Source organism: Lagopus leucura, unplaced genomic scaffold, assembly GCF_019238085.1.
Source record: "Lagopus leucura isolate 7727_CA_CO unplaced genomic scaffold, USGS_WTPT01 105-22_obj-0_obj, whole genome shotgun sequence".
Lineage (NCBI taxonomy): Eukaryota > Metazoa > Chordata > Aves > Galliformes > Phasianidae > Lagopus > Lagopus leucura.
The window spans coordinates 8,709-34,840 of record NW_024968421.1 but is presented as its reverse complement, the minus strand read 5'-3'; the positions used below and the strand labels follow the sequence as shown (position 1 = coordinate 34,840).

Here is a 26,132-nt window from a genome sequence, read left to right as displayed (position 1 = left end):
TGGGAATGGCGATGGGGATGGGAACGGGGAAAGAGATGGGGAGAGGGATGGAAATGGAAACGGGAACGGGGGTGGAGTCAAGGATGGAGATGGTGACGGTTTCAGGGAAGGGGACGGATATGGAGTTGGGGATAGGATGCGGGTCTGGGTAGGGATGGGGATGGAGGCGCTGGGGACGCCCCAGGCCAACCCTTGGAAGGTTTAGCGGTGTCCCGGGACAGTCCAGGTGGTTTTGCAGTGGGATGTGCATAGGGGTGAAGAGGGCCAGGCCAGAGGTCCTGCAGAGCCAGGACAGGCTGCGTCTGTGCACCCCCACACTCACATCCCAGCCTCTTCCGCATGAGCGAAGCCACACAATCCACCCTTGTCCCCAGCGGGCCGAAGTAGGTCAGGGAGGCAGAGCTGAGCCCTCTGGCCCCCCCAGGGAGGAAACCTCACAGCAGGGGATGCGCAGGGCCCCAGCGGCAGCTCCACTGGGTCGGTGCCCACCTGCGTCCTGGTGAGACCTCACTGCTCCCAGCCTAGGGGATGCCAAGCAGACCCCCCCCAGTTCCCTGGGCTTGGGATCCCCCTGCAGCCCCACAGGCAGAGTCCTCAGAGTGTGGTTTGGGGTGGCTGAGCCATGGGGATGGTCCCCAGCATGGGGGGCTGGAGCTGGGGAGCAGACACTGGGCTGGGCCGGAGCTGGGTGGTGAAAAACAGGGAGAAGAATGGGGAAAACAATTTCTCACCCATTAATTGCAGTTAATCATTGACAAACCTATTTACTTCAGGAGTCAAAGTTCTGCGGTGCTGCCAAGGTGCAAGTGCGGCACAGCTGCTGGCAGCATCCCGGCGAGGTGGCTGCAGGTAAGGGATCCCAGCACAGCCCCAGTCCCCCCTTGGGTACTGCGGTCTGGGCTTGGGGTGAGGGAATGTCTGTTGAGGAGGGTGAGCTGGCAGGCTGCCCAGTGGCTGTGATACAAGAGAGGGAGATGCTGTGGGGTGTCACAGCTCACTATGGGGCTTCTATGTGGGGCTTGGGGTGATCTGGAGTGATGCAGCCTCCAGTCGTGCTCAGGAGCAGGTCTTGGGTTCCCCAGATACTCCTGAGGTCACCAGAACCTAGAGACCAACCCTGTCCCCCCACTGTGTCCCCATGGGACCTATTCCCCTGGGCAGCACAGTCCCATCCCAGGCTCACTCAGTGGGCACAGTGTGGGGGCTCGGGACATGCCCCAGTTTCTCTTCTGTGTTCCATAGGCTCCGTGCAGGATGGCATGGCATTCGCTGCTGCTGCTCCCCTTCCTCCTGGCAGCAGGTGAGGACTTTGCTCAGTGCAGGCTTGGGTTGCCGGGAAGCATCAGAGACACTTTCAGCTCCATCCCATTTCTCTGGGGGCACCCATGACTCCCAAAAGTGGCACTGTGGGCTGGGTGGTGGGGATGGCACCCCAGGGGAGGGTGAGGAGTGGGAGATGTGGAGTAAGAAAGGAGAGATTCCCTGCACTCAGCTTATGCTCTGCCTGCAGCTTCAGGCAACACAGTTCCCATCTTCAACATGACCATCGTGTACGTGGCTGAGGACCTGTATATAGGTGAGGAAAGGCTGTGGGGAGGCTGCTGGGGCTGGGGAGAGAGCCTGGGGCTGACTCTGCCCTTGTTCCCTTGTCTCCAGGCGAGACTGCTTTCACCCTCATAGCCTATGACCTAGATGGGGACCCGATCACCTACAGCATCTCTGGCACAGATTCCTTCTACTTTAACGTTGATTCACAGACAGGTGTGGTGACACTGAAGAATCTGCTGGACCGCGAGGTGAGGGCAGGGACTGACTGATGGGACCATGGGGATGGATGGCAGAGCCATCAGACCTAGGCTGAGCTGTGCGTGTCCTGACTGAGCTCTGCTTTATCTTCCCAGACCCAGGCCAAGCTCACCATCATCGTCACAGTGTCTGATGGGATCAATGCGGCGGTGAGTGTGGGAACGGGGATTGCAGCGGGGTCTCGGCGGGGTCTCAGTGGGGCTGACTGTGATGCTCAGTGGGGCTCTGCCCAGGGGGCAGTGCTGGTTGGCTCCTTGTCCCTCATCCAAAGTCTCCCCATAGGTCAGCAAGCGCCTGACCATCATCGTGGAGGACCGTAATGACAACGCACCAGTCTTCCAGAACCTGCCCTATGAAACTTCTGTCCTTGAGGTACCTCCTGGCACCTGGCAGCCCCGTGGATGGGTGGTTCCCAGAGCATGGGTGTGCCTGGTGACAACAGGCAGCAATAATGTGTGGTGACAGAATGCAGTGACGCTGTGCCTGGGAAAGTGGTAACGGTGTGTGGTAATGGTATTCCTGGCAGACACATCAGTGCCAGTGGGGCCGGTGTTCGCTGGGACTCTGCCCTCACCAGGGAGTGCCCATGGAGCTGATCAGCCCAGGGCAAGGCTGGCTCAGAGTACAGACAGGGAGTGGGGTTGAGACCCTTAGTAGAGTGCCCATCTGAGCACTGGATGGGCTGGGAGGGGCCAGGGTCAGCACCCTAACCCTGCTTCCCCCTGCAATGACACCACTGTCTCTCTGTGTGCTCAGAACACGACAGTGGGCAGCATCATCTACAATGTGTTTGCCAATGACTCTGACACTGGAACTGCTGCCAGAGTCAGCTACAGCATCCAGGAGGTAAGTAGTGCAGCTCTGTGTGGTGGGGGCTCCCCATGGGCCAGGTCTGGTGACATGTGGCAATGTCCCCTGCCCAGGTGATCCCAGACGCCGCAAAGAACCGCTGGCTCTTCTACATCCTGTTCAATGGGAGCGTGGTGCTGAACAGCTCACTGGACTACACCATTAACACCTTCTTACAGCTGAAGATCCTTGCCCAGGTGGGGACATCTTGCCCAGGTGGGGGCACTGGGTTTGGAGTGGCGGGGAAGGGCGATGTGGGACTAACAGGTGCTGTGCCCCAGGACGGTGGAGGGCTGCTGCGCAACGAGACGGTCATCCAGAGCAGCACCACCTACCTGTCCATCACCGTCATCGATGTGCCCAACTTGAACCCACGGTTCCTCAATGAGCCCTACTCCGGCTCCGTGCCTGAGGGCTGCCCAGTGGTGAGCACTCCGACCCGCTGCCCTGGGGCTGGAGGTGTCCCCAGGCTGTGCCCTGATGGCTGTGTCCCCACAGGGCACCACAGTGCTGACCGTCACCGCCATGGACAGAGACACAGGGGTGAACGATAAGATCTACTACAGCTTCACCAGTGAGTGAGGGGGCACAGAGTAGGGTGGGCACCCGGGGGATTGTGCCTGAGCTCCAGCAGCCAGCAGCCCTGCCCATGACTAAACCTGGTCCCTGCTGTCCCCTAGATGCCAGCGTCCCCTTCGCCATCAACGACACGACGGGCACCATCACTGTCAGCCAGCTGCTGGACCGTGAGCAGCTGCTGAACGAGGAGGTGCTGCTGGAGGTCACGGTGAGTGGAACAGCATGAGACCCCTGTTCTTCTCCTCACTCTGCGTGGCCTGACCCACTCCTCTGCCCACACAGGCGCGTGAGAGCAACCTGGATATCTATGGCAATGTGGCCCAGGCCAGCACTGTGGTGACAGTGTTGGTGACTGATATCAATGACAACAAGCCCCACTTCTACCAGTGCCTCCTCTCCACCTGCGACTTCATCTACACCCAAAGTAACTTCACGGGGAGCATTGTTGAGCACTCCCCCTCCAACATGCCCGTGTCCAACCTCAACATCGTTGCGCGCGACCCAGACAAGGTGGGAGCCCATCCCTGGAGCTGTGCTGCTGTCCCACTGCTCCACCACCCTCACCCCATGTCCATCTCATGTCCATCTTCCCAACAGGGCATCAATGGCACTTTTGAGCTCTACCTGCAGGGTGAGAGTGCCAGCGCCTTCACTGTCTCCCCTACAAGAATCGTGGGCACAGGGGAGGTGCAGATCCTCGTGCAGGACCCATCAGCTGTGGATTATGAGATAACCCACGTCATGGTGGTGCAGGTGGGTCCTTCCTCCCTGCATGTCTGAGGACACAACCCTTCGCTTGCAAGGACAAGAGCAGAGCATGCCTTTGCCACAACAATTTGGTTTAGAAGAGCTGGGCCAGATATAACAGCTCTCTCTATTTGGGGATCTATGCGAGACACTGTCACTTCACCCCACAGCTCATTGCTAATGACACAGGGAACCCCACAGACTGCTGCTCCACAGCCACTGTGACCATCGACCTCATCGACACCAATGACCACTTCCCCGAGTTCCCACAGAGCACCTACAGCCTGAGCGTGATGGAGAACAGCCCCGATGGCACCGTCGTTGCCACCAACATCACGGTCAGGGCAGGGCACAGCTGATATCCCCAGGGCAGTCACACAGTGTGACCCATGGGGCCACCTTTTGGGGTGCTCAGTGCCCACACCCAGAGCCTCACATTCATCACTGAAGCATATTTTCCAGGTGTTTCCTGCTTTTTTCTAGGCTTATGACCCAGATAGCGGTGCTGGTGGCCAGATCACCTACCAGCTGCTCCAGGAGTACATGTACGTGGGGCACAGCTGCTGGGGGGCTGTGGATGCCGCCTGCCCTGGGCCGGAGCCCCACTGATGGGTCTGTGTGTGCTGCAGCCAGCAAATCTTCATGGTGAATGCCACAAGCGGGGCAGTGCTGGTGAGGAATGGCTCTTTCCTGGACCGGGAGAAGCGCTCTATGTACTCCACCAACCTGCAAGCCAAGGACGGGGGTAACAAGACGAGCACCACGATGCTGGAGATCACCGTGCTGGATGAGAATGACAACGAGCCCACCATCATCGGCTCCTACTTCATCTATGTGGAAGAGGGGGAGAACGTCAGCACACAGATCAAGGTGGGCACCACAAGCAGAGGAGTCAGGGTTTGTCCTGGGCTCCAAACAACTCCATTCCTTTTTCCTGATGTTCTCTTTCCAGGCCTTTGACAATGATGAGGAAGACACTCCCAACAGTGAGCTGGGCTTCAAAATTGTGCCAGGGCTGTACAGCAACAACTTCACCATCAACCAGACCTCTGGAGAGATGTACAGCATTGAGCCACTGGACCGTGAGGCTGTGGACAGTGAGGACGGGCAGCTGGTGGTGACAGTGGAGGTGTACGACCACGGGGTGCCACAGCTCAGCACGATGGTGAACGTCACCATCACCGTGGCGGTGAGCACTGGGCACAGTCAGACCGGATGTAGAGGTGGCACTGTGTCCCCACGTGCCACAGTTGGAGCAGGGAGCAGCTGTCCGTGCTCCTGTCCCTTGCTCCATGCCAGACCTCTAGCCTGGTGACACTCACGGGCTATCATCTCCTGCAGGATGTGAATGACAACATGCCCGTGTTCCTCCAACAGTCCTATGAGTTCTCCGTCTTTGAAAGCTCTGACGGTATGAGGAGGGTGTTCAGGCTGTGGGATAAACAGTGCCTGGGGTCAGACAAACAGACACCAAGTGTCTGCCTCACCTGCAGGGTCCTTCGTGGGGAACGTCATGGCCACGGATGCTGACCGGACGGAGATCAACTCCCGCATCTCCTTCCAGCTGGAGAGGAACACCGGCTCCAGCAACTTCTTGATCAGCTCGACCCGCCTGGGGCTGGGCAACTACAGCGGGCGGCTCTCCCTCGACCCTGACGTAACTGTGGACTATGACACCATGCAGGATAAGTTCTTCTCCTTGGTGGTGCTGGCGGAGAACACGGCTGCAAACGATGCAGGGAACATCGCCAACGTCTCGGTGCTGGTCAACGTCCTCGATGTCAATGATGAGCCGCCCACCATCCCGTCGTCCTCGCAGAAGAGTGTGAGCGTGAGCGAGAACGGCACGCAGCTGGGTCTGGTCCTCACCGTGGTTGCCTTTGACCCAGACACCAACCACTCACTGGTCTTCGAGGAGCTGTCGGTTGCCTGCTATAAGGGTGGCAGCAGTGCTGGGGAGGTGTGCTGGGACTGGTTTGTGCTGCTGCCCAATGGCTCGCTGCTGGCCGACAGCTTGGACATTGACTACGAGCTGTGTGATGAGGTCCAGCTGACCATACGGGTTGAAGACCTCTACACCGAGAAAGGCGACCGCTACAGCAAGAACGGTACAGGCAGAGCCCACGTCCTGTGTCCACCATGAGCAGGGCAGGGAGGAAGATGGGACCTGGAGCTGCTGCTTCCCCAGAGGAGCGCCTCTTTGGGATAGATGGAGGCTGTCCCCAGCTCTTTGGTCCCTTTGGGTTGGCAGGAAGGTGTCCCCAGTTCTTTGGTCTCTGCCGCAGGGATCTGGGCCTTCTGGGGGAATGTGGCTCCCAGAGGACACAGAGCAGGACTGACCAGTGCTCTGTGTTTGTGGCTTTGACAGAAACCCTGGAGATCTGGATCACAGACATTAACGACAATGCACCGATCTTCTTTCCTGTCTCCGGGACCTTTGGTGAGTAGGAGAGCTTAGGATACAGCATTCATGATGTGCTCTTTGCTGTGTAGCTCTGCCCAGCTGCCCAGGAACCAGAGGGCTGTGAGCAGCACGGTGTCCAAGCTGGGACAACCCGCTGCTCCCCACAAAGAGCAACATGAGGTGCTTAGGGCTGCACCTGTGCTACTGAGCCATGGGGCATGCAGGGCATGGGGTCTGCAGCATACTTAGCTGCAAAGCACCCCAACTGTACTGTCTGTCCCCACAGTCATTGTCCCTGAAATCTCTCCTGTGGACCTGCAAGTGGCTACTGTGAAGGTGAGGAGCAGTGCACACTTCTGGGTGCTGGGCTCGCCCATCCGTGCCCAGCTGTGCTGCTGACATACTTGGTCCCCGCAGGCCACGGATGCCGACTCGGGGCTGGGAGGAACCATCGTTTTCTCCATCATCAGCGTGGTGCTTGTGCAAGAAGATGGGGACAAGCGGCCCTTTGATAACCTCTTCAAGGTGGTGACCTCGGCTGACCAGGACAACTACACCGGGAGCATTCAGTAATGCCATGGGGCCAGGCTGAGCTGGGGGTTGTGTGGTGTGGGCTGAGCCCAGCTCAGCTCTTCTGCCGCATGGCAGGGGCACAGGCAAGGGATGGAGGGAGGACATCCCCAGCTCCTTGGTCCCCATCAAAGGGGCCTGAGCGTGCTGGGAGGATGGGTTTCTTGGAAGACCCAGCCATATGGGATGTCCCCATCCCCTTAGGGTGGCCAGCAACCTGGACAGTTCACTGAAGGGGCAGTACCAGGTGACAGTGGAGGCTCGGGACAGTGCAGCACCACAGCATGCGACACAGACTACCCTCAATGTGAGTGTCACCCCATCCCCTTGGGATGCCCCATGCCCTCCTGAGCCCCTCTCACTTTGCTGTCCCCACACAGATCTTCACAGTGGACCAGAGCTATCGCATTCACCTCCAATTTACGACAACAGTGGATGAAGTGCAGAGCAATTTGGAAAGCATCAGAATGTATGGGGGCCTGGCAGGGGCTGGGGCTGCAGGTCCTGCTGCTCCCCATAGACACACTCACCCATAACCCCATTGCAGAGCCCTGACCAGCGCCACTAAGGCAGGGGTCTACGTGTCAGCCATCCGGACCTATGAAGACAGCCGTACCACTACGTGAGTGATGGCATCGGCCATGGGGAGGGCACCATGCCCCACAGCCTGCTCACCCCCCCCTCCTGTCCCTGCAGGGTGAAAGCCAAGTCGGTGATAGAGGCGTACTTCGTCTACAGCAATGGCACAGCACTGGACGTCAACCAGCTGACCCTGTGTGTACTGGTGAGGGAGCTGTGTGCCAGCACTGCTGCCCACCCCATTACTCATCCTGCTTCTCTTCCTTCGGCAGGCTCATCAATAGCAACCCAACGGCCCTGGCCAACCTGATGAACCTGGGCCTGGTCGTCATCGTGAGTGGGGGAGGGCAAGGCGTGCAGGGACAAGGCACCAGCCCCACGTGGTTCCTTGGGGGTCTTCGTGCCTACACATTGCCCACAGCCCCACTGTGTGCTAGGGCCCCGGTGAGGTGACAGAGAGCAGCAAGGAGAAGGAGATGATCGGCGTCATCGCGGGGCTGGCAGCGTTCCTAGTCCTCTTCATCCTCATCATGATCCTGGCCTTGGTGCTGACCACCAGGAGGTACCATGCACCCACCCCGTGTCCCCACATACCCCTTGTCCCCACATCCCCACTCACCATCACCATCCCCACAGCTACAAGAGGAAGCTGAGTGCGATGAAGGCTCTCAAGACAGCCACAACGCTGAGTCCAGCTGTGGTGCAGGGAGAGGGCATCCCTGGCACCAACAAGTACAATGCTGAGAGGTGAGCATGGGCTCCCTGTGCCTGTCCCCATGTTGCTCCCACACGGCTGACCCCACAGGGTCCGTCACTCACTGCCTCCCACCCTTGGCCAGGGCCAACCCCATGCTGAATCTCTCGCTGGACCCATCCCATGACCTGGGCTTCCATGAAGAAACCAGCTCGCTGGCCAGGTGAGCTCTACAGGCAGGTCCAAAGGCCATTGGCCTTGCCTGTGCCTTGCCACCACCTCTTAAACCCTCCCCTTTCTGCAGCATCAATTCCCTGGATGAAAACATGGTGAACTCACCCAAGGAGGACAACTTCAAGGCCAAGGTAGGAGGCAGGGCATCCTGCTCACCTCCGCCCAGCCCCATTCTGCTGCGGCGCAAGGACTGCTGGACCCTCGCATCCCTTTCTCCCCATCCCTGTTCTGGGGATGGATGGGGTATCCCTGTCCCCACCCTTATGACTGTGCTCTCTCCCAGAGAGGGAACCCACATCCCACAGACTCCACTGAGGACAAGGTGCTGGCAGCCGCCCTGAACATGGAGGAGCCCTCCAAAATGGCCTACATCAACACTGCCTTCAACACCACCGACCTGTGAGCAGCATGTGCAGCACAGAGGGGCCGGAGCGGGACTCAGGCAGCTGCTCTGACAATGTCGTGTTCAACCCCAGCAATAAACCCATCTCATGTGATGACAGTGTCCCATGGCCACCAGCCCCTCGGTGCTGGCCCCAGGGGGTCCCCTCTCCCAGAAGAAAGGGGTGGATTGAGGTCAGGCTGGAAGGGTTCGGTGTCACCACAGGGCTCTGTGCCACCCCACACATCCCCACCAAGAGCTGCTTGCAGCACTGCACAGAGCTTTCTGTAATGTTTTATTACCCAACACCCAAACTGACAAATGTAGTTCTCCCACCCCCTTCCTCCCCCCACTCCCAAAAAAACAAAGAGGAAAACAAGAAAGTCGGGGATGAAGCCAGAGCACTGGAGTGGACTGGCAGGCCAGGGGATCCCCAGCACCCCAATTTTTGCAGCCTCCTGCAGCTCAGGTGTTCCTGGGGCTCTGGGGGGCCACTCCTGTGCACTGAGTCAGACTGGTGGGGGGGAGCAGGAGGCGAGATGTGGGGTCTGATAGCTTGGCACTGACACCGAGGTACTGCTGGCAGAGGGGTGCTCACCCCCCAGCACATCGACTTTGCTCTTGGTGCTGCCCAGCAAGGCAGGGATATAGGGACAGTGTTTTGAAAGAGCTGCAGCCCCGCAGGCTGCTGGGGGGGAGGTGGCTGATGGCTGAAAGTGTCTCTTAAAAAGCTCCAAAAATGCAAACACGGTTCAAGAAAAGCCCCCCCCCCTCCCTCCCACCCCTGCAAAATCCCAGCGGTAAAAAGTGGCAGCACTTTGCAGCTGGCGCAGCCCCAGGGGGAGCAGCAAGCAAGGCTGGGGGACCCACAAAGGGACAGCCTGGGGGCTCTGGATGCTGCTCACAGCAGCGTGGCTGGGAGGTGGTGCGGCTCCTTCCCCACCACCAGGACAAGGACATTTTCCGTGCTTCGAATGCAGTCAGAGAGGGCTGGGGACCATGGGGACAACCTCCCCAAATGCCTCCAGCTGCAGTGATGGGGACAAGCAGCTGATGGCCCCGAGCAGACATGCTCCAGCCCCACAACCCTTCTGCTGGGCACAGCAGTGGGACATGATGCCGATGTAGCAAGAACAGGAGCGTGGTGGGCAGCCAGGGGCTGTTGTCACTGCTGCTGCCACGAGCCCAACTCTAAGCCACGGTCAGGCCCCCACCCCATGCACAGGGAGATGGCATCCAACTCGTGTCCCAGGGCTGGGGGGGACCCCAGCAGATGAGATGCCCCATCCCCACCTGCAGCACTCCATCACCACCTGCCTGGAGCGCTGCACGCCGGCAGCGGGCGTCTCAGGACGCAGGGCAGGAACGCTTCCCCATGTCCCCTCCGTCCCACGGCTGGGCAGTAGCTCACTCCATGGCAGGGCCGGCACGAGAGCAGCACCGTGGCCGCCGGACGTTTTGCAGCAGAGCCCGAAAGACGCTGGGCTGCCTCTTGGGCTCGCCTTTGCGGGGAGCCCCTTTGACGGAGCTGGCACGGGTGCTCTGTGGGGTGGCCACCGCCTGCCGCCCATGCTCCTCGATCTGCTTCTCCAGGTGCTTCTGGATGGCCATGCCCAGCACCTCCACCTCCATGGAGGCCCCATACACCTCCCACGTCATCCCCTTCTCGTCCCAGCTCACCTCCCGGATGGGCTCTGGAGCCTCCTCCGCCACCCCTTTCACGTGCACCTCGGGGTACGAGGCCTGTGGGGACTTGGCCACTGGCGTCATGGGCCCGGTGGCCACTGAGCGCGTCTCCACAGGCATGGATACCTGCATCTCCGCGTCCTTCTTGGAAGGCTGCAGGCATGGGGCAGAGCCCAGCTCTCTCTTGGGGAAGGTGAAGGCAGCAGCTCCACCCGGGGGGCTCATAGGGCTCAGTGCCACCGACACCAGGGATGCACGGCTGTCCACTTGTGTCCCTGTGTCCTGCATGCCGGCGTCCTGCGGGGGTGTCACCTCGAATGAGTAGGACCCGCAGAGCAGCTTGGCAGTCCGGGGCTGCTGGGTGCTCTCAGTACTCCTATCAGCTCTGCCCTGCTCCCCAACTCTCTGGAGCTGCTCGGGGGTTTCAGTGTCCCCTGTGCCACCCTGGGGCTGCTCCTGGCTTGGCATCGGGGAGGGCAGCTCAGCTCCCACCGATGGCTCCAGGAATGCCACATGCTTGGCTGGAGCCGGCACGCTGCCCATGTCCTTGCTGGGTGCCTTGAGGCAGGGCTCAGGCAGGGAGGGCGCAGGGGTGGCCTTCTCCTTCTGGGTGCCCCCTGGCTCCATAGGACTGCAGGCAGGGGCAGTGCCACCGGCTGCCCCGCAGCTCCCCAGTCCTGTTGGCACCGGCACCTTCTCCACAGTGCCCAGGACTTGGGGCTCGGCCACGCAGCAGGTCCTCATGGCACGGCCATCCGCGTTGCAGCCAGAGCTGGGCAAGTGCTCACCCACTGGTGGGCAGCCCAAGGAGCTGGTACCAGGCTCACAGGTGTCCTCAGCCTCTCGGTTCAGCAGCTGCAGGGCCTCGGGCTCCCTAGTGCTGCCCATGCCTGGGGAAGGCTTCTCCCATGCTAGTCCTGCAAGACAGGCAATATGGCAGTGAGCTGAACATTGTCAGTCATCAACTGCTTCTTGCCACACCACACCTGACAACAGGTCTGGCTGTGCCCAGAATGCGCCAGCACAGTGCCAAACCCGGGAAGGGAAGGACAGTGTCAGCCACCTACCACAAAAACAGCCGTTCCCTGGTGTGACTGAGCCACGTGTGGGATTCAGGGGCTGCTCTGGCTGCTGGGGCCACGGGGCTGTGAGACCCTGAAGAGAGAACAGTTGGAGGGCAACCTGTAGTGCCCAGTAAGAACCTCACAGATACCCAGAACAGCTCCCATCAGAGCCGTGCACACAGGTACCCAGTCCAGGGCACCCACTGGCCTGCAAGCAGCAGCAAGCAGAAGGGCCAGGGGCTGCACAGGACACTGGGGGCTCTGCCAGGCGGGGTAGGGTGTGCCAGCTGGGCACCGTGCACACTTGCCCTGCACAGATACCCGCACCCACACCCGCACGAGGCCACGTGGCACGAGGGGCAGAAGCCGGTGTCACACAAGCGGCTCCAAATGATTCCCAGCCCTCCGAGCCTTTCTCCCTACGGAGCTCCCCAGTCCCACCCGTAACACCTCCCGGCGGGGCCGAACCCACCCTGAGAGCATCCCGCCCGGGGCACGCGGAGAGACACGAACATGCGGTACCCACCCGCAGGCACACGCACACACACACACACGCACTCCCGCCTGCAGGCACGGGCACGCAGCCGCCGGCACATGGCTCCGGGCACACACGCATCCGTGGACACGCGTGGGCACGCCCCGGCCGAGCCGCGAACAAAGCCGCCCTCGCCGCAGCCCCGAAGGATGGGAGGCGGCGGCCGCTCCCGTCCCGGTGATACCGCCGCCCCGGGGGCTCCGCGAAGGAGCGGGAGAGCCCCGCCACGTGCGCGCCCCGGGGCCGCGGTTACCTGCGGCTGCGGCGGCGGCAGCGGCGGCTCCGGCGCGGTCCTGTCCCGCTCCGCTCCGCTCCGGCGCGGTGGCGGTGGCGGAGCATGCGTGGGGCGGCGGCGGCGGCGGCGGGGGCGGTACCGTGCCCCAGGCCGCTCCCCCCGCAGCGGTACCCCCGGTCCGCGCCCCGCCCCGGCACCGCCCGCTCCGGTGTTGGGGGCCCGGTTGTCTGGGGGGGGGGGGGGGGGGAGGGCAATCTGGCATCATCGCCCCCACCGCTCTGGGACCTCACTCCCATCCCCATCTCCCGATCGTGAGATCCTCTCCCCGCTAGAACCCCGACACAGCCCCCGGGTGCGGGAATGGCTCTTGTCCCGCGCAGCCACCCAGCGCCCCCAGGACATGCTGCATCTAGGGGGGACACGTGGCCGGCGGCCCCTCGGCCCTTGGCACGAGCCCAGTGGTGCCGTCCCTTGAGTGGGGGTGACAGCGACACGGAGACCGTCCCCCTCCTACCTGGTGACGGAGATGTCCGCTTCCCCGCCGGGCATCACCGCGGGGCCACCGGCGCTGTCCCGCTGCCCGCTGCACCCCGTGGCTGCCAGCCCGAGGGTCGGGGACGTGCGGGTCCCTTCTGCCGCCGCGGACGAGAACGAGGAGGGCTTCTGCTCAGCCCTCGCTCGGGGGGAGGATGGGAGGGGAGAACGTCCCCGTCTCCCTCCCGGCAGCGCTGCCTCTGCTCCCGGGCTCAGGCTTTGTCTAACTCCTTCCCACGCACTCCCGCTCGCGCTGCGGGGGGGAAGGCGGCCCGCGAGCATCGCCTCGGGGCTCACAGCCCCCCCCCGAGGCCCCGCCTGCCCCCCAACAATCCTGCAGGGCCAGCACCTTTCTGCCGCTGGGATGTCGTGCTGGCAGATGGCACTGCCCCACGCATGGGCTCACGCGGTGAGCCCCCCACATATCGCCGTGCAGTGGGGTGGCGGAGGGCAGCATCACCTCATGTGAAGACCCAGTCAGCATGAGTCCAGCTCGGTGGTCCCTCCACGGCAATGGAGACTGAGGGAGGAACATCCATCACGGTGCACCCCGCAGCCATGTGTCAGTCTGACCACCTCCTATCCAGCCCAGCACCCATGGGTGCCACTGGGACCGCTTTGGAGAGAGGGTGGTGCAACAGGTCCCTGCAGCAGATGGGGCTGTGAGTCAGGGGCTAGGAGGGTTAATGTTAACCCTGAGATAGGGTTCCTCTGCCTTGAAGTTAACATTAACCCCCCCCCCCAACCCAACCCTATAGATCTATAGGGTGGTGCGGTGTCGGCACCAGCGCGGTGGGAGCTGGCACACCTGGTTGCCTGGAGACAGGGGAGGTTGGCGGTAGAAATGCTCCTTCCAGTAAACAGCGAGGCTAGAACAAAACCCCGAATGCTAAAAATAGGGAGGAAGAATATCAAAATAAAGAGCGCAGCCTTGCAACCCCGGGGCACCCCTACACCACCGCCAGGCACCCCGCCAAGCCAGGGTGGCACACGCGTGAGCAGTGACACACGTGGGCGAGCGGTGCTGCAGAGCACAGACCCCGCTCCCGGACCCCCGAGCACGCAGCACCTCGTGCTGGCTGTTGCACCGCAACCACTCATCACATGCGATGCAAAAGCAGCACTCACAGCTGCCAGACGTTTGCATGGCCAGGAGCTGTCATACCACCGGGCTCTGCCCCGTGCCCTTTGCTGATCCCAGCTCTGTGCTCACTGTCCCATTCCCCCCCTTGCAGCGGGGCCGAGGTGAGGTGCACCCTGCCTGGTTCAGCTGTGGTTTTACATCCCACGTAGCTGTGAGTTTACACCCCACGCTGCCACACGGGATTAGGGGGTCAAGAGGGGCACAGAGTGACAAGAGACACCATGGGTAGACTCAGGTCCTGGCAGTGGAGAGGACTGTGTCTTTCCCTATCCCTCTATTCCCCTGCCCAGGACTTTGCCGTAGGGCTGCTGGCTCACACCCTACCTGCCCTTTCTCTGCACTCTGCTCTCCCCTCACCCATCAGTATCTCCTACCCCCATGAGATGGCGATACGAGGGGACACACATCTCCTCCCCTCCCTGCAGCCAGCCTTCCTCCCTGGCTAGCTGCCTCCTCCTCCTTCTCTCCCCACCCGGGCACCTCCGGGCTGGCAGGATAACAATAGCGAGGAGGATGAGTAAGATGGTCCCCATTGCCTTGGCAACACACTCCCGCGCTCCCGGCTCGCAAGGAAGCCAGGCAGCTGCCTGAAAAGCGCATCCTCCCCGCGGGGAGGGGGCTGCGGGTGCAGGTAGCTTGGCAGCCCCCTCCCTGTGCGACGCAGCCCTGCCTCCCACGCACACGGGCAGAGACACGTGAACGCAACAGCGTGCCCACACCGCCTGGCCTGCGCCTGAACTGATGGACGTGCTCTCGGTGCCGGGCCCTGGGGCTCGCAGGCAGACCCGGAGCACGGCCAGAGAGCCGCAGGTGCCTGCACGGGGCCAGCAGGAGGTCTGGTGCTGCGTCCCTGCATGGCTCCCTGCCCACGTGCTGCCCCACACATCTGGCCCTGCAGCCCCCGCTCCCGACCTCGCCCCCAAGGTGCCCCACCCTGATTGGCTCCACCCACCACGCCCCCACCACTCCACACCCCTCCTCCCATCGTAGACCCCGCCCCCTTTTCCCAGCTGCATCCAATCAGGAAAGCCTGGCAGCTGCTTCACGCAGCGCCCTCAGGTGGCCACCCTGCCACGGCTCAGCCAATCAGAGAGCTGCTAGCTCCGGCACAGTCCTCGGCAGGCATGGCTGCCATGTTGAGGCAATGGAGGGAATAGGGCAAAACCAGTGGTGGTTTTGCTGCTCTCCCCCTCAGCCCCCTGCAGCTGTCAGCATGTGGCTTTCCCTACATCCCTCTGACCCAAGCACCCCGCGCTCCCCGTGGGCGTATCGCACCCTAACCCTGTCCTGCAGCAGTATGGCTGCTCAGAGCCCCAGGGGGCTCAGCCCCATCCCTCGGCGGGCGCTGGGCTGTGCTATCAGAGCTCCCCACAGCGGCCCTGTGCCCGCAGGATGGCTGCTTGTTAGGAAATCGCTGTCTGGAGGAACAAACCCAGCCGAATGATTTCTGATCGCCTATTGTGACGAGATGCTGCCGCTTCAGAAGATTCAAAGCCTCTCCTCCATCTCCTCTGTGCCGTTTGTGGCAGTCACTCTGCCTTTCTTCTCTCTCTTTTCCCAGGGGTTCGTTTCAGCAGTTCAATCGGTGTCGGTGAAGTAAAAGTCCTGGCTGCATTAATGACATACAAATGTGCCGTAGCAGAGAAGTACAAGAGGAATGCAAAGCTCGTGGTGATTTGGGCACGGGATGGGGTTGTGGTACAGGGAGTCAGAAAAGCTTGTTAGGAGCTTTGAAAATCAGAAGAGCTCTAGGAGTGCAGGACGTTCCTTTGGGCACAGATGTGCGAGGGCAAGGCTTGCTGCAGAACGCAGCACCGAGCTGCGGGACGCTCGCGTTCACCAGGGAGCGGCAGGCATTGAGCTTCTCACTTGCAGGCTCTGGTTGTCATGGATTCGGCTCTGCCTGCTGGTGGCTGTGCCGGGCTCGGGGCCGCATCCTGCCCCGGCTTCGGATCCGCTCCGTGCAGTCACACAGCGTTAGGAGGGAGCTGCGTGTGGCAGGGGATCAGTGCAGATCCGCCTCATCAGGTCTCCTCCAGATGTTCCTTTTGGGGGTGCCGTGGATGTGAGGCCCGATCCCAGGAAATGCTCCATGAGTTCACCCCCTCTTCCCCCCCTGATGGCCCATAACTCATGCTCCATTTGCACAGCCCGTCCTCTCTGCGTGTCACTGTGATGCACTCTGACAGGCAGGGAGAAGACGTTTGTGGTGAGTAGCACTCACCCAGCCGCTGTGAAAAGCAGCTCGGGGTGGGGGAGAGGGGTGGTGAACTCTGATTTACGGTTCGGTGCATGTGGGCAAACACATGCGGGAAGAGACGCTCCTGTGCCGCCTGCTGTGCTGGGGGAAGGTGCAAATCGGAGAGCGGCTGGGAGGGGAGGGGGCAGAGGGACCGGGAGATCACACATCCCTTTGTTGGTACAGCAAGGGCTCTCAACTGCTGTGAATTAACTCCCTGCAGGCAGCAGGCAGAGAAGGGTTCTGTACCTTGGGGCCTGTAGTTACAACTGTGTTTTAGTGTTATTGCACTAAAAGGAATGTGAGCTGGAGGAAACAATGAGACATTTTACTGTAGAGATGGACAAAAAGGGACTTACAGGTGAGAGTGGTTGTGTCCCCATTGTGTAAGAAGTGCGTGGTTTGCAGGCAGGGAAGCAGCTGCCTGGGGACACAGGGACCACTGCTCAGGCACTGCCTATCAGCACTGGTCACTGATCTGCTGCTCTGCTGTCACTTCGCTGCTTTCTCTACCTCAGCTGTGAATCTGCAGCAGGCAGGGCCTCCTGCAGCACCAAGCACAACAAGAGCTGGCTCAGGCTGTGCTGTAGGTGCTGCTGGTCAGAGCCTGGCCTGGCTCCTGTCCTTGATTCCTGCTGGCAATCACAGTTGCAAGGAGGAAGGAATGTTTCTCAACCACATATGATAGGAGGAAGGAATGTTTCTCTATCACATGTGATAGAAAGCTCAGCAGGTGCCAGACACGAGGCAATAAATCTTTACATGCTCTTGTTTACTTGAAAGTTGAGAAAGGACGTGGCAAAGACCCTGCAAAAAACAAAGATGCTGCTGTCTGATAGAAGCTGGGAGCATCCTGATGTACGGGCAGGTGCACCAGGTTTTGGATGCACACTCTTTAGTGTGCCCAAGAACATGGCCAGCCTGTGGAAACTGTCTGGCTGTACACGTGCCATGGGTTGGAGCAAAGTATTTGAACTTCAAAGGCAGGAACTGATAGATTTTTCCACCTCCGCAGGGCCTGGGACTTATGTGCTGGTCCCTGATGTCAGTACCTGGGAATGGAAGAGGTCCTGGACAGCTGACACCTACACCCATATGCTGGGGTACTGGGTAAGCTCCAACACTGCTGGTTTGGAGCTCAGGATGCTGTGGATGCTAGGAGGGTTTGTGCACAGGGACCCTTGCCAGTGAGTTGCGCTAGTTTAACTCAGGCTTAGGGCTAGGAGAGGGAAGCTGAGACTTGAGAAATGCACTTGTTAGCTAAGGGTGCTTATCTAGAGGATTTGGAGCAGGGGACACCTTAACTTTTGCTCTTCCCTAACCAGCCTCACAAGCCTGTGTTAGTGGGAAGTCCATCAGCCAGGGAGGGGTCCATGGCTGACATTCCACACTGGGTGTCGGATGCTGCATGGCATCAAGAACAACATCACCATCATGCTCTATGTGGACTGAACAGCCTGAGCCCTTGCTTGCCTGGCAAAACCTTTGTGCTGCGAGTAAGCATGCAACCCAGCTCTGAAAGAAAACACTTCTTTCTAACACTGTTTCATGGGAGAACTTGCAGCCTCAGCTCCTGCAGATGAGAGCTGAGAGCAGCTGAGAGTTGGAGCGCTGCCTAAACACCATCCCAAATCTCTTGTTACCCTGGGAGGCCAGGCCTTCACCTATCCTCCTGCGAGAGGATCCATACCATGGGGTGCTGACCCACGCTGGTGGTGGCACTTCACAGTTGTCCTCTCTCCTTTCAGAAGCACACTCTCTGCTGTTAGTGTCCCACAAGGAGATGTCCCGTACCTGCTGTGCACACGCAGGGATCTCAGCACCACGTCCCCAGCGCTGGCCCATCCCCTGTTTGCACAACAGATGTTCCTACAAATAAAGCCTCTGTAAGGTTTTCAGCAGAGGAACTTGTGGTAGCAGCTGGCACTCCTGTGAGCAACGTTTCAGATATGGTGCATACAGAAGTTCAGGGGTGCAGCACTGTTCACACTGTGCAGACATTTCCAATGTTCTTTGCAGCTATCCGGTGTAAAACACACATAAAATGGAAGCTGTGACTGACACTGGTGTGTGCATTAGCAGAGAGCAAGTGGTAGGATGCTGAGCTCTGCTGGACTGGCAGAGAGAGCTGGCACCTCCACACCACATCACCCACTGCAGAGATCCTGACTGTGGGTGCAGCCCCCCTCTATTGGGGTGCCCAGACAAGCACTACCTGGAGGCAGCTGGCTGGGAGCTCAGAGGGGCTTCCCCTCTGCTTTCAGGCCCTTCCCTCCCCTGCAGCCAAGGCTTGCTGACAGCTGCAGGGAATTGCTTCCCCCTGCTGCAACTCTAGCAGCTGCTGCTCTCTGCCAGCCACTGCTGCCCAAACGCTTGCTGTTCACCACCCGTGATGCCTGCAGCTTAGCCAACTGCATATCCTGCTGAGCTCACTGCTCTTTGGAGGTGGAAAAAAACTGAAAGCCATGAAACTAAAGTCTCATCTGAGTCCAGCACCAGGAGCTGGCGGGGGGTGATTTTCTCAGAGCACTCACTCCTCATCACAGCTCCCTGCTGTGCAGAAGGAGGCTTTGGACTGAGGCTGCTGCTCACCATCTTGCCTTTGTCATTTCTGCCCTTCCCCTGCATCCCCCTGATGGCTGATGTGGCAGAGGATGAGAAAGATGGAGTCCTTGGCTACTTGTGTGTAACATTTTGCTTGTTTGGAGGTTTTTGTGTCTTAGGAAACAGCACTGCTTTTGAAGCTGCAGCAAGCTGGAGAGCACTTTGGGGCAGACAGTACAAAATCATCTGTTCCCATAACAAGAACCATGCTACCACTATGGCCCTTGTTCATGCTGGCGCCGCAGCACCCGTCATTGTGAGGTGCTGGAGGGTTGCTCAGATTGTGCCTAGGTGCTGCACAATGGGCTGTTTTTCGCTGCATCTGTTTCCTATTGAGATCAGCTCTCAGAAGCTGAACAGTGTGCTGTGCTTGGAACATCACATCCAGGAGCACTGGAGGTGATGAAAACAGGCTGAGCTGGAAGCCCCTGTCCACAGGGTCTGCTTTTCATGATCCTGTAACTCGCCAAGGCAGCCTCTGTCCTGACAGCTCCTAGCCTGCACTGAGCCAAAACATTCACAGGGGGCTGCTAGATCAGAGTTCCTACTTCTATATCACAGTTTAAGTTCTTAGGAAGCGGTTTGTCGCCGGAGGGTTCAGTTTTCAGTTTGTCCCCATGACTTCCCTCTCCCCAGAGCCATGCCTGCTCCCTGTTGCTGCAGGGCTTTGGCAATGTGGGGGTGCACATATTGTACCTGCACCACTTTGGAGTCTACTGTATCTGTGCTGGGGAGACAGATAGATTAAGCCATTTACAACCCCAGTGGGATCAACCCCAAGGAGCTAGAAGACTATGAGAAGGTGAGTTGATCCCAGCCTGTTTTCTCAGCACAGGGCGATGATTGGTACAAGCAAAGGCACAGACTGCTGTGCACCATACCAGGTGCTCAGAGCAGGCCCAGTGCCATGTGGGGACCTGCACCACTGTGTGCAAGTGAGAGCAGCCCAGCTATAACTTCACTCTGGGCACTCCACAACCCATCTGGGCATCTCATCACTTCACTGACAACTCACTCACTGTGCCGGAGGAACAGAAAGTGAGGAAGAGGTGGCAGGTCACGTAACTGAGGGGAAGAGGAGAGCCCAAGCCTTTCCCTTTACTGACAGGGAGCGAGGACCACTGACCTTGGCTGGCTCTTCTGGCATCTTCAGTCTTTCTTTTACCAGATCCTCTCCTTAGGGAAGTGAGCACGACATCCTTGAATGTACTGGGAGTCACTGTGTTGTCTGACACCGGAAACTGGGGACTGCAGATAAGAGTGAACAAAGCAGGGAACTGCTACAGAAACAAGATTCTACCCTTTGCTGAAAGCTCTAGGGAACTTAAGGGACAGGGCATGCTGGAACCTGGGACTCTGACACAGCCAAGGTCTTTTGCAGCCTGAGCCATTAATCATTCTGTGCAAAATATGAGGTCTGAGCATCTGCTGCCCCCAGCAGCTCTGGTGAGGAGGCAAGCACTCAGACCCTTGCCCCTAGGAGTGACCTGATGGGAGGATAATGGCAGCAGGGAATGAGCCTGGTTTCTTCTTTCATTTCTTCTTTTCCTGTCTGCTCTGCTTGAGCTCTCCGATCATTGTCGAAGCCACCAACAGCCCCACTACACCAGAAGCACATGACATATTCTCGTGAAGAGATATGCTTGTCATCCAGTATGTCCATCCCCAAACACACAGGGAGATGGCAGGCTCGTGGCTCTTAAGGCCACATGGTGTTGTCAGCTGCACTGATGTGAATCCAGCCTGGCTCTGCCAGGCTCTGACAGCAAGCAACATTATGGTGCTGTCTCAGTTGTTTCCTAACTTACTCCAGCTCCTGAGTGAATCCTAGGAGCTCAGCTTGCTGCTTTCCCTTCTGTACCCTCCCAGTTTTAGGCAAGACTACAGGGCTTGCAGCCGTCATCAGTATGTCCTGCAGTTGCTTATAGGCCACAGCAAACCACATCACATTGCATGGAACACCACAGCAGCTGGTGTTCTGTCAGGGACACTGCAGTTCTAGGATTTAGCTTTCCCAGCAACCTCAGGACTGTCCCTGAGGGCAGGCATGGCCCAAGGCTGTTGAGGAGACACCCAGATTTGTCGTGGGTCTCAGGGTTATTCTAAGCAGCAAATCTAGAGCGTGTACTGCCCATGGCAGGACATCTGTGTGAATGCAGGTGGGGTGACTGTATCCCTCTTCCAGTGGCTGAAGAACCTGAACCACATTAGCTATAGCTGCCTCACCTCGAGCAGGAGTCCAGCTACTGCCTCCTGCAGTCATTGCAGCATGGCCTGGAGCAGTGCTTTGACAAAGCCTACTGTGGTATAATCCCTTCTGTCCCATTGCCTGAGTTGTAGGCCCGTGTGGCTATAAGTGCTCCTAGCACAGTGGCCCTGCTCATCCAGCAAGGGCAGTCTGTGGGACAGCTGATGTTTGCAGTGTCACACTGCCGTGCGTCAGCTTGGAGTGGGGCCACGGCTGGGACAGGGCATGTGGGCCTGTGTTTCTCTTGCAGACTCAGTGCAGTGCTCCCAGGCCAGTTGAGTGTGCCAGAGGCTGGTCCTGTAGTAGTCCCAGCCTGGCTCTGGGGACGCAGCCCAGCTGGCTCAGGGGGTGCCACCAGCCTCCCACACCAACCTGCAGAGTCTGTCACGCTTTCAGCCACTGCCCACATCCACTTCCACTCTGAAAGCTGCACTCCCAGCTCTGCTTAGGGAGCCAGCCCTGCCAGTGTTAGGGAGAGCCCTGTCTCGCACCATTTAATGATGTGTCCAGCTGTGCCCAGTGGGTGCTGCAGGTGCTGCTGCAGCTGGTGCAGACACAGGAAGCAGAGCCAGGGATTTGCAAGCATCAGCAAACCTGTTGTGTGTCCGTGCTGACTGCTGCAAGCTACAGTTCACCAGTAAATTTGGCAAGGGAGAACAGTGGGGGAAGGCTCTGCACAACCTCTCTACTCTGTGCTGCCACCAAGGGGCTGCAGGCTGGTTGGGGTCCTCATGGTGGTCACATTGCAGCTGGGAGACACACATAACTGCCATGCCCTCTGTGCTCCAAGGGGAACGGGGCAGCATAGGAGGGTAGAGATGGCAGAGGAGAGGTTCCCCTTTGCTCTGTGTTTCTAGCACAAAGATCAGGGCTCGCCTTCAGGAGGCACCTCACATTCAGCAGCACATCCTGCTGCTCTGGGCAGGTGTGAGCCTGCAGGAAGAACACTGTGCCCAGCACCTGAGCCCCCTTTGCTAGCACAGCCTGTGTCAGCTGGCAGCAGCAGGGGCAGAGCTGGGAGGGAACCAGGGCTCGAGGCCAGGACTGTGTCCATCTTCCTTCTGCCACAGGGTCCTTGGTCCCAGAGGGTCCCCTCCTTTTGCCCGCAGAACTTCAGACTCATGCAGACAGGTGGCACAGGGACACTGCCTGCATCCCCAGCTCAGCCAGAGTGTGCTGTCTGCTGCCCCAACAGCAATAAGCAGGCAGGAGAGTTTGGTCTCCATGAGGACCTGCTCTCATAGCCCGCCCCAGCCCCGCACTCTTTCTCCCCCAAACCTGCACAAACCACTAAAGTGGGGAACAGACCAAGGGACCCCACAACCAGCACCAGGGGGCTACAGACAAGAGTTGGCTTTATTCATGGACACGATGGCAGCTGTGTCACTGGCAGCTGCACTCGTATTGCACATCCAGCAACGAGGGTGGGGGGATATCCATGCCACGTCACAACACAGCGTCAGCACTACAGGACCTCGGGGAGGGTGCAGGCACCGTCTCCACCCAGCAGGCTGGGGAGCGGGCTCGGATACCGAGGGCTCACAAAGGCGAAAGACCCGTCCACCCATAGATAGAGATAGATATATTAAAAAAGAAAAAGAAAACAAAACCAAAAACAGTTCCACGATGACCAGAGCAGAACCTCAGGGACACGCATGCAAGCAAAATGTACAGCAGCCCGCGCGCAGGTAAACATGCTTTGTACACACACAGACGCACCGGGACGCAGCCGGGGCTTACGGCGCTGGGAGGGAGGCAGAGCTGTAAGCCCGGGCACCACGGACACACGCACACACGCACACACAGCAGCCCCTGCGGGCAGTGCCCACGGCTTGGGCACACGCTGAGGCTGCAGGGCTCGGACACAGCGGGTTCTCACTGCTAGACACGGTACGGAGACATGGACATGGTCCCTTGGAACGGAACTGGAGGAAGAACTTGTGAGCGAACGGGGCAGGGGCAACCCTGCTCCTCCCCGGCACGTGGGCGCTGGCCGGGGCCAGCAGGGGAGGAGCAGGGGGCTACCGGCGGTTCGTTGTGCTGCTGGTGGAAGAGGCAAGGACAGGGTTTCATTATGCCTCTGGCTCGTATTCCTGGTATTCCTCCTGCGAGATGGGAAAAGAAAGAGCAGTGAGAAGGCTCAGCTGGGACAGCTCCTCCAACCACACCTGCCTGACCTCCAGGCTCCCTGCTCTGGGTGCTGGAGAGCTGGCAGGCTCCTGGCTCCTCTCCCCACAGCGATGCCACCAGGCGCTGAGCACAGCCCGCATCCCTGCAGTGCCATCCTTTCCCCTCACCTGTGGGGACTCCTCGTAGCTCTCCCCCTCCGGCTCCAGCAGCGGCTCAACCAGCGGCTCTTCCACAGCCTCCTGGGCCACCTCCTCGGCCTGGGGGTGAAGCGGGTGGTCAGTTCCACGCATGCATCCCTCGAACGTCACCCTTCCGGGGAGGGAGTTACCCGGGGGACCTGGCAGGGACCAGGCACACGCCCACACGGGGTGGGATAGAGCCAGGACGGAATGATACGGGGCAAAGCGAGGGTGCTGGCAGGGCACCCGGTGCTCACAGCAGCGCACAAAGCTGGGAAGGGACAGGAAAGCGACTGTGGAAGTGCGCATCCCCGCAATGCTCATCGCCAGGCGGGTGACGCGTGCTGGCGCCTTCAGCCCCCCTCGAGGTGCCGGAGCATCCCGCATCCCGGGCGGGGTGGGGCGGATAACCCCTCCCCAGGGCCGGGCAGAGCGGCTGGAGGAGGACGGCCGGTCCCCCCGCGCGGCGGCGGTGCGTGCCGTGGCCTCATTTCTTCAGCTGCTGCTATTTTGGGCTAAGCTGGAAGCGAGAGGAGCCCGCCGCCCCTCCCGCCCCAGCGCTCCCGCAGCTGTCAGGTCACCTCGCGGTGCAACGCGGCGATGCCGCCCCGCCGGCCCCGCGCCGCCATGCGGGGATCCACGCACGCACACGTCCGCAGCAGCCGCGCACGCAGCCGCCACGCGGGGGACCCTCCGTCCGCCCCCCGGCCCCGGGGACGCTCAGATGGGGACCCTCCGGCAGCGCGCCTGGTGCCACCGGGGGGTCCCTGCCGAGAGGAGGGCGGTGCAGCGGCGTGCGGGGAGGGGGGGAATCACCTTCAGGTCCGCGGGGAATTCCTCCTTCTTCACCAGCCCCGTGGCCGCCGCGATGTTGCCGGCGCCCGAGAACGCCGCTTCGCCCAGCTGGGACGCCTGTTCCTTCGCCTTCTCGGCCACTGCGGGAGCCGGGGGTGCGTGTCAGTGTCCCCCGAGCCAGGGAGAGGGGCCCGGGGGGGGCTGATGGCTAGTCAGGCGCAGGACCGGGCTCCCATCCCCCCGCCCCCCCTCCATGCCCGGGGCCGCGGCTCTGCAGCTGGGCACGGAGTGCGGGCGGCGCCGCAAATCCTGTGTTGCGGGCCCCGTTATGTAAGTGGCTTTAGCCGGGTGACATCAGCCCCTCGCTTAGCCCCGACCCGGTTAGCACGGCTGCGCTTGCGGGGGCAGGAAGGACCGTACCTGAGGTGACGCCTTGCACCACGCCTTGGGTTTTGCTCCCTGGGGGTAGAAACAGAGAGAGACGTGGATCAGTGCGCCCCGCGCTGAGCAGCCCCCGATTCCCCCCACGGGAGGGCTGCCGGATGCACGGGGCGCGCTGCTGCACGGAGCGGCCCGGAGATGCGGACAGCTCTTCTGCGGGACGGGGCCCCCGGGCACCGCGGGACCCCCGCCTGGGGCAGCGCCCCGGGCACGGCGAGCCCCGCTCGGCACCGCTCCACCCCTCGCCCAGTGGGATGAAGCGGCACCCAGTTCCCAGCAGCCCGAAGCCGCAGCCCGGCTGCACCATTCACCCGTGTGTACTCCGGGGCACGAATTCTCCCGGGAGGGACAAACGGATCCCCGGCATTTCCGCTCCAAGCCGGGCACATCTCAGCGCATCCCACCGAAGCTCCCCGCAAGCGGTGCCCGAGCATCGCCGCAGCCCCGCGGCGCCTCCGCTCTGAGTCCCGGAGCGTCCTCGCTGTAGAGCCGCGGGGGTTCCAGCCGCAGGGTCCCACTCCTCTGCAACCCCTCCGCCCCATCCCCGCGGGCAGAGCGCTGCGGACGGAGCTCGCCGGTGCCGCCGGGGGCGGGGAGCGAGAGCCGGGGGTAGGGGGACTGAAGGGGACAGCAGGGGGATGGGCGGGAGGATGCAAGGGCAAATGCGGGAGGTTGCAAGGACGGGAGGGGGGAGACACGCAGGCCGGGTCGGCCCTTACCGACATAGAGGACCCCTTCCTTGGTCTTCTCGGCGGCCTCAGCCACCCCCTGCTTGGTCTTCTCGGCGGCGGCGACCACCCCCTCCTTGGCCTTGGACAAGCCCTTCATGAACACCTCCATGGCGGCTCTGCGGGGAGAGGCCGCACGGCTTCACCCCGGCCCGGCGCCCGCCCGCCTCGCGCATCTCCGCGCCCTCGATACCCGCCCCGCCCCGCACCGCCGCCCCCGATCCCGCACCGCCCCGCTCCCGCCGCGCTGCCCGACCTGGCTCGGTGGCGGGCACACGGGCACGCGGGCACACGGGGACGGGCGGGGCGCGGCGCGGGCCGGGCCGAGCCGGGCCGGGCTGCGGCGGGGCGGGCTCAGTGCGGCTGTGCCGGAGCCGCGTTGCGCTGTGCTGCGCTGCGCTGCGCCGTGATGCGCCGTGATGCGCGGGGGGGACCGCGCCGTGCGAGCTGAGCCGTGCTGGGCACCGTGCACGGCTGAACCGTGACGTGCCGAACCGTGCTGAACCGTGCCAAGCCGAGCAGTGCCGAGCCGTGCCGAACTGAGCCGAACCGTGTCGTGCCGTGCCGTGCTGAGCCGTGCCGAACCGAGTCGGACCGGGCCGAACCGGACCGTGCACGGGGATGTACTGCCCCCGTGTGGTGAGGTACAAGGGTGGCCAAACACGGCTCTGCCCGATCTTGGCATGGCTTTGCTCGAAATAGTTCAGAACAACACGTTTTGGCAAG

The 26,132-nt window shown here is 60.8% G+C and overlaps 3 protein-coding genes across 3 annotated transcripts; 1 reads left to right on the top strand and 2 right to left on the bottom strand.

The window, feature by feature from the left end:
* The first annotated feature begins 244 nt into the window (after positions 1-244).
* CDHR2 (cadherin related family member 2) lies at positions 245-8,959 on the top strand. The gene is made up of 32 exons (XM_042894513.1): positions 245-849; positions 1,243-1,300; positions 1,511-1,576; positions 1,657-1,796; positions 1,902-1,955; positions 2,089-2,178; positions 2,563-2,652; positions 2,730-2,852; positions 2,937-3,080; positions 3,154-3,229; positions 3,336-3,442; positions 3,517-3,744; positions 3,832-3,987; positions 4,152-4,319; positions 4,465-4,526; positions 4,611-4,851; positions 4,934-5,170; positions 5,323-5,392; positions 5,475-6,089; positions 6,350-6,421; positions 6,672-6,721; positions 6,803-6,954; positions 7,160-7,262; positions 7,336-7,424; positions 7,503-7,577; positions 7,652-7,729; positions 7,807-7,867; positions 7,972-8,096; positions 8,171-8,281; positions 8,374-8,451; positions 8,533-8,593; positions 8,746-8,959. The coding sequence occupies exons 2-32, from the start codon at positions 1,255-1,257 to the stop codon at positions 8,863-8,865; spliced, it is 3,888 nt and encodes a 1,295-aa protein (XP_042750447.1). The 5' UTR covers positions 245-849; positions 1,243-1,254; the 3' UTR covers positions 8,866-8,959.
* Positions 8,960-9,887: 928 nt separating this feature from the next.
* GPRIN1 (G protein regulated inducer of neurite outgrowth 1) lies at positions 9,888-12,190 on the bottom strand. The gene is made up of 2 exons (XM_042894512.1): positions 12,067-12,190; positions 9,888-11,447 (listed from the first exon to the last, which is right to left on the bottom strand). The coding sequence occupies exons 1-2, from the start codon at positions 12,188-12,190 to the stop codon at positions 10,252-10,254; spliced, it is 1,320 nt and encodes a 439-aa protein (XP_042750446.1). The 3' UTR covers positions 9,888-10,251.
* A 10,281-nt stretch (positions 12,191-22,471) lies between these two features.
* SNCB (synuclein beta) lies at positions 22,472-25,699 on the bottom strand. Its single transcript, XM_042894515.1, has 6 exons — positions 25,663-25,699; positions 25,398-25,525; positions 24,658-24,696; positions 24,259-24,377; positions 23,431-23,520; positions 22,472-23,238 (listed from the first exon to the last, which is right to left on the bottom strand). Exons 2-6 carry the CDS (start codon positions 25,516-25,518, stop codon positions 23,206-23,208), a joined length of 402 nt encoding a protein of 133 aa, XP_042750449.1. The 5' UTR covers positions 25,519-25,525; positions 25,663-25,699; the 3' UTR covers positions 22,472-23,205.
* Between the last annotated feature and the right edge of the window lie 433 nt (positions 25,700-26,132).

Bases quoted from the DNA above. Each gene is read 5' to 3' on its own strand.
- SNCB (XM_042894515.1), bottom strand. From the start codon at position 25,518: ATGGAGGTGTTCATGAAGGGCTTGTCCAAGGCCAAGGAGGGGGTGGTC. The intron at 24,378-24,657 runs GTACGGTCCTTC...CGGCTCCCGCAG, and splicing joins GGTGCAAGGCGTCACCTCAG to TGGCCGAGAAGGCGAAGGAA. The intron at 23,239-23,430 runs GTGAGGGGAAAG...CCCATCTCGCAG, and splicing joins GCTACGAGGAGTCCCCACAG to GAGGAATACCAGGAATACGA.
- CDHR2 (XM_042894513.1), top strand. From the start codon at position 1,255: ATGGCATGGCATTCGCTGCTGCTGCTCCCCTTCCTCCTGGCAGCAG. The intron at 1,956-2,088 runs GTGAGTGTGGGA...GTCTCCCCATAG, and splicing joins CTGATGGGATCAATGCGGCG to GTCAGCAAGCGCCTGACCAT. The intron at 3,443-3,516 runs GTGAGTGGAACA...CTGCCCACACAG, and splicing joins AGGTGCTGCTGGAGGTCACG to GCGCGTGAGAGCAACCTGGA.
- GPRIN1 (XM_042894512.1), bottom strand. From the start codon at position 12,190: ATGTGCCGGCGGCTGCGTGCCCGTGCCTGCAGGCGGGAGTGCGTGTGT. The intron at 11,448-12,066 runs GTGGGTTCGGCC...CCTGTCTTGCAG, and splicing joins CCGGGCGGGATGCTCTCAGG to GACTAGCATGGGAGAAGCCT.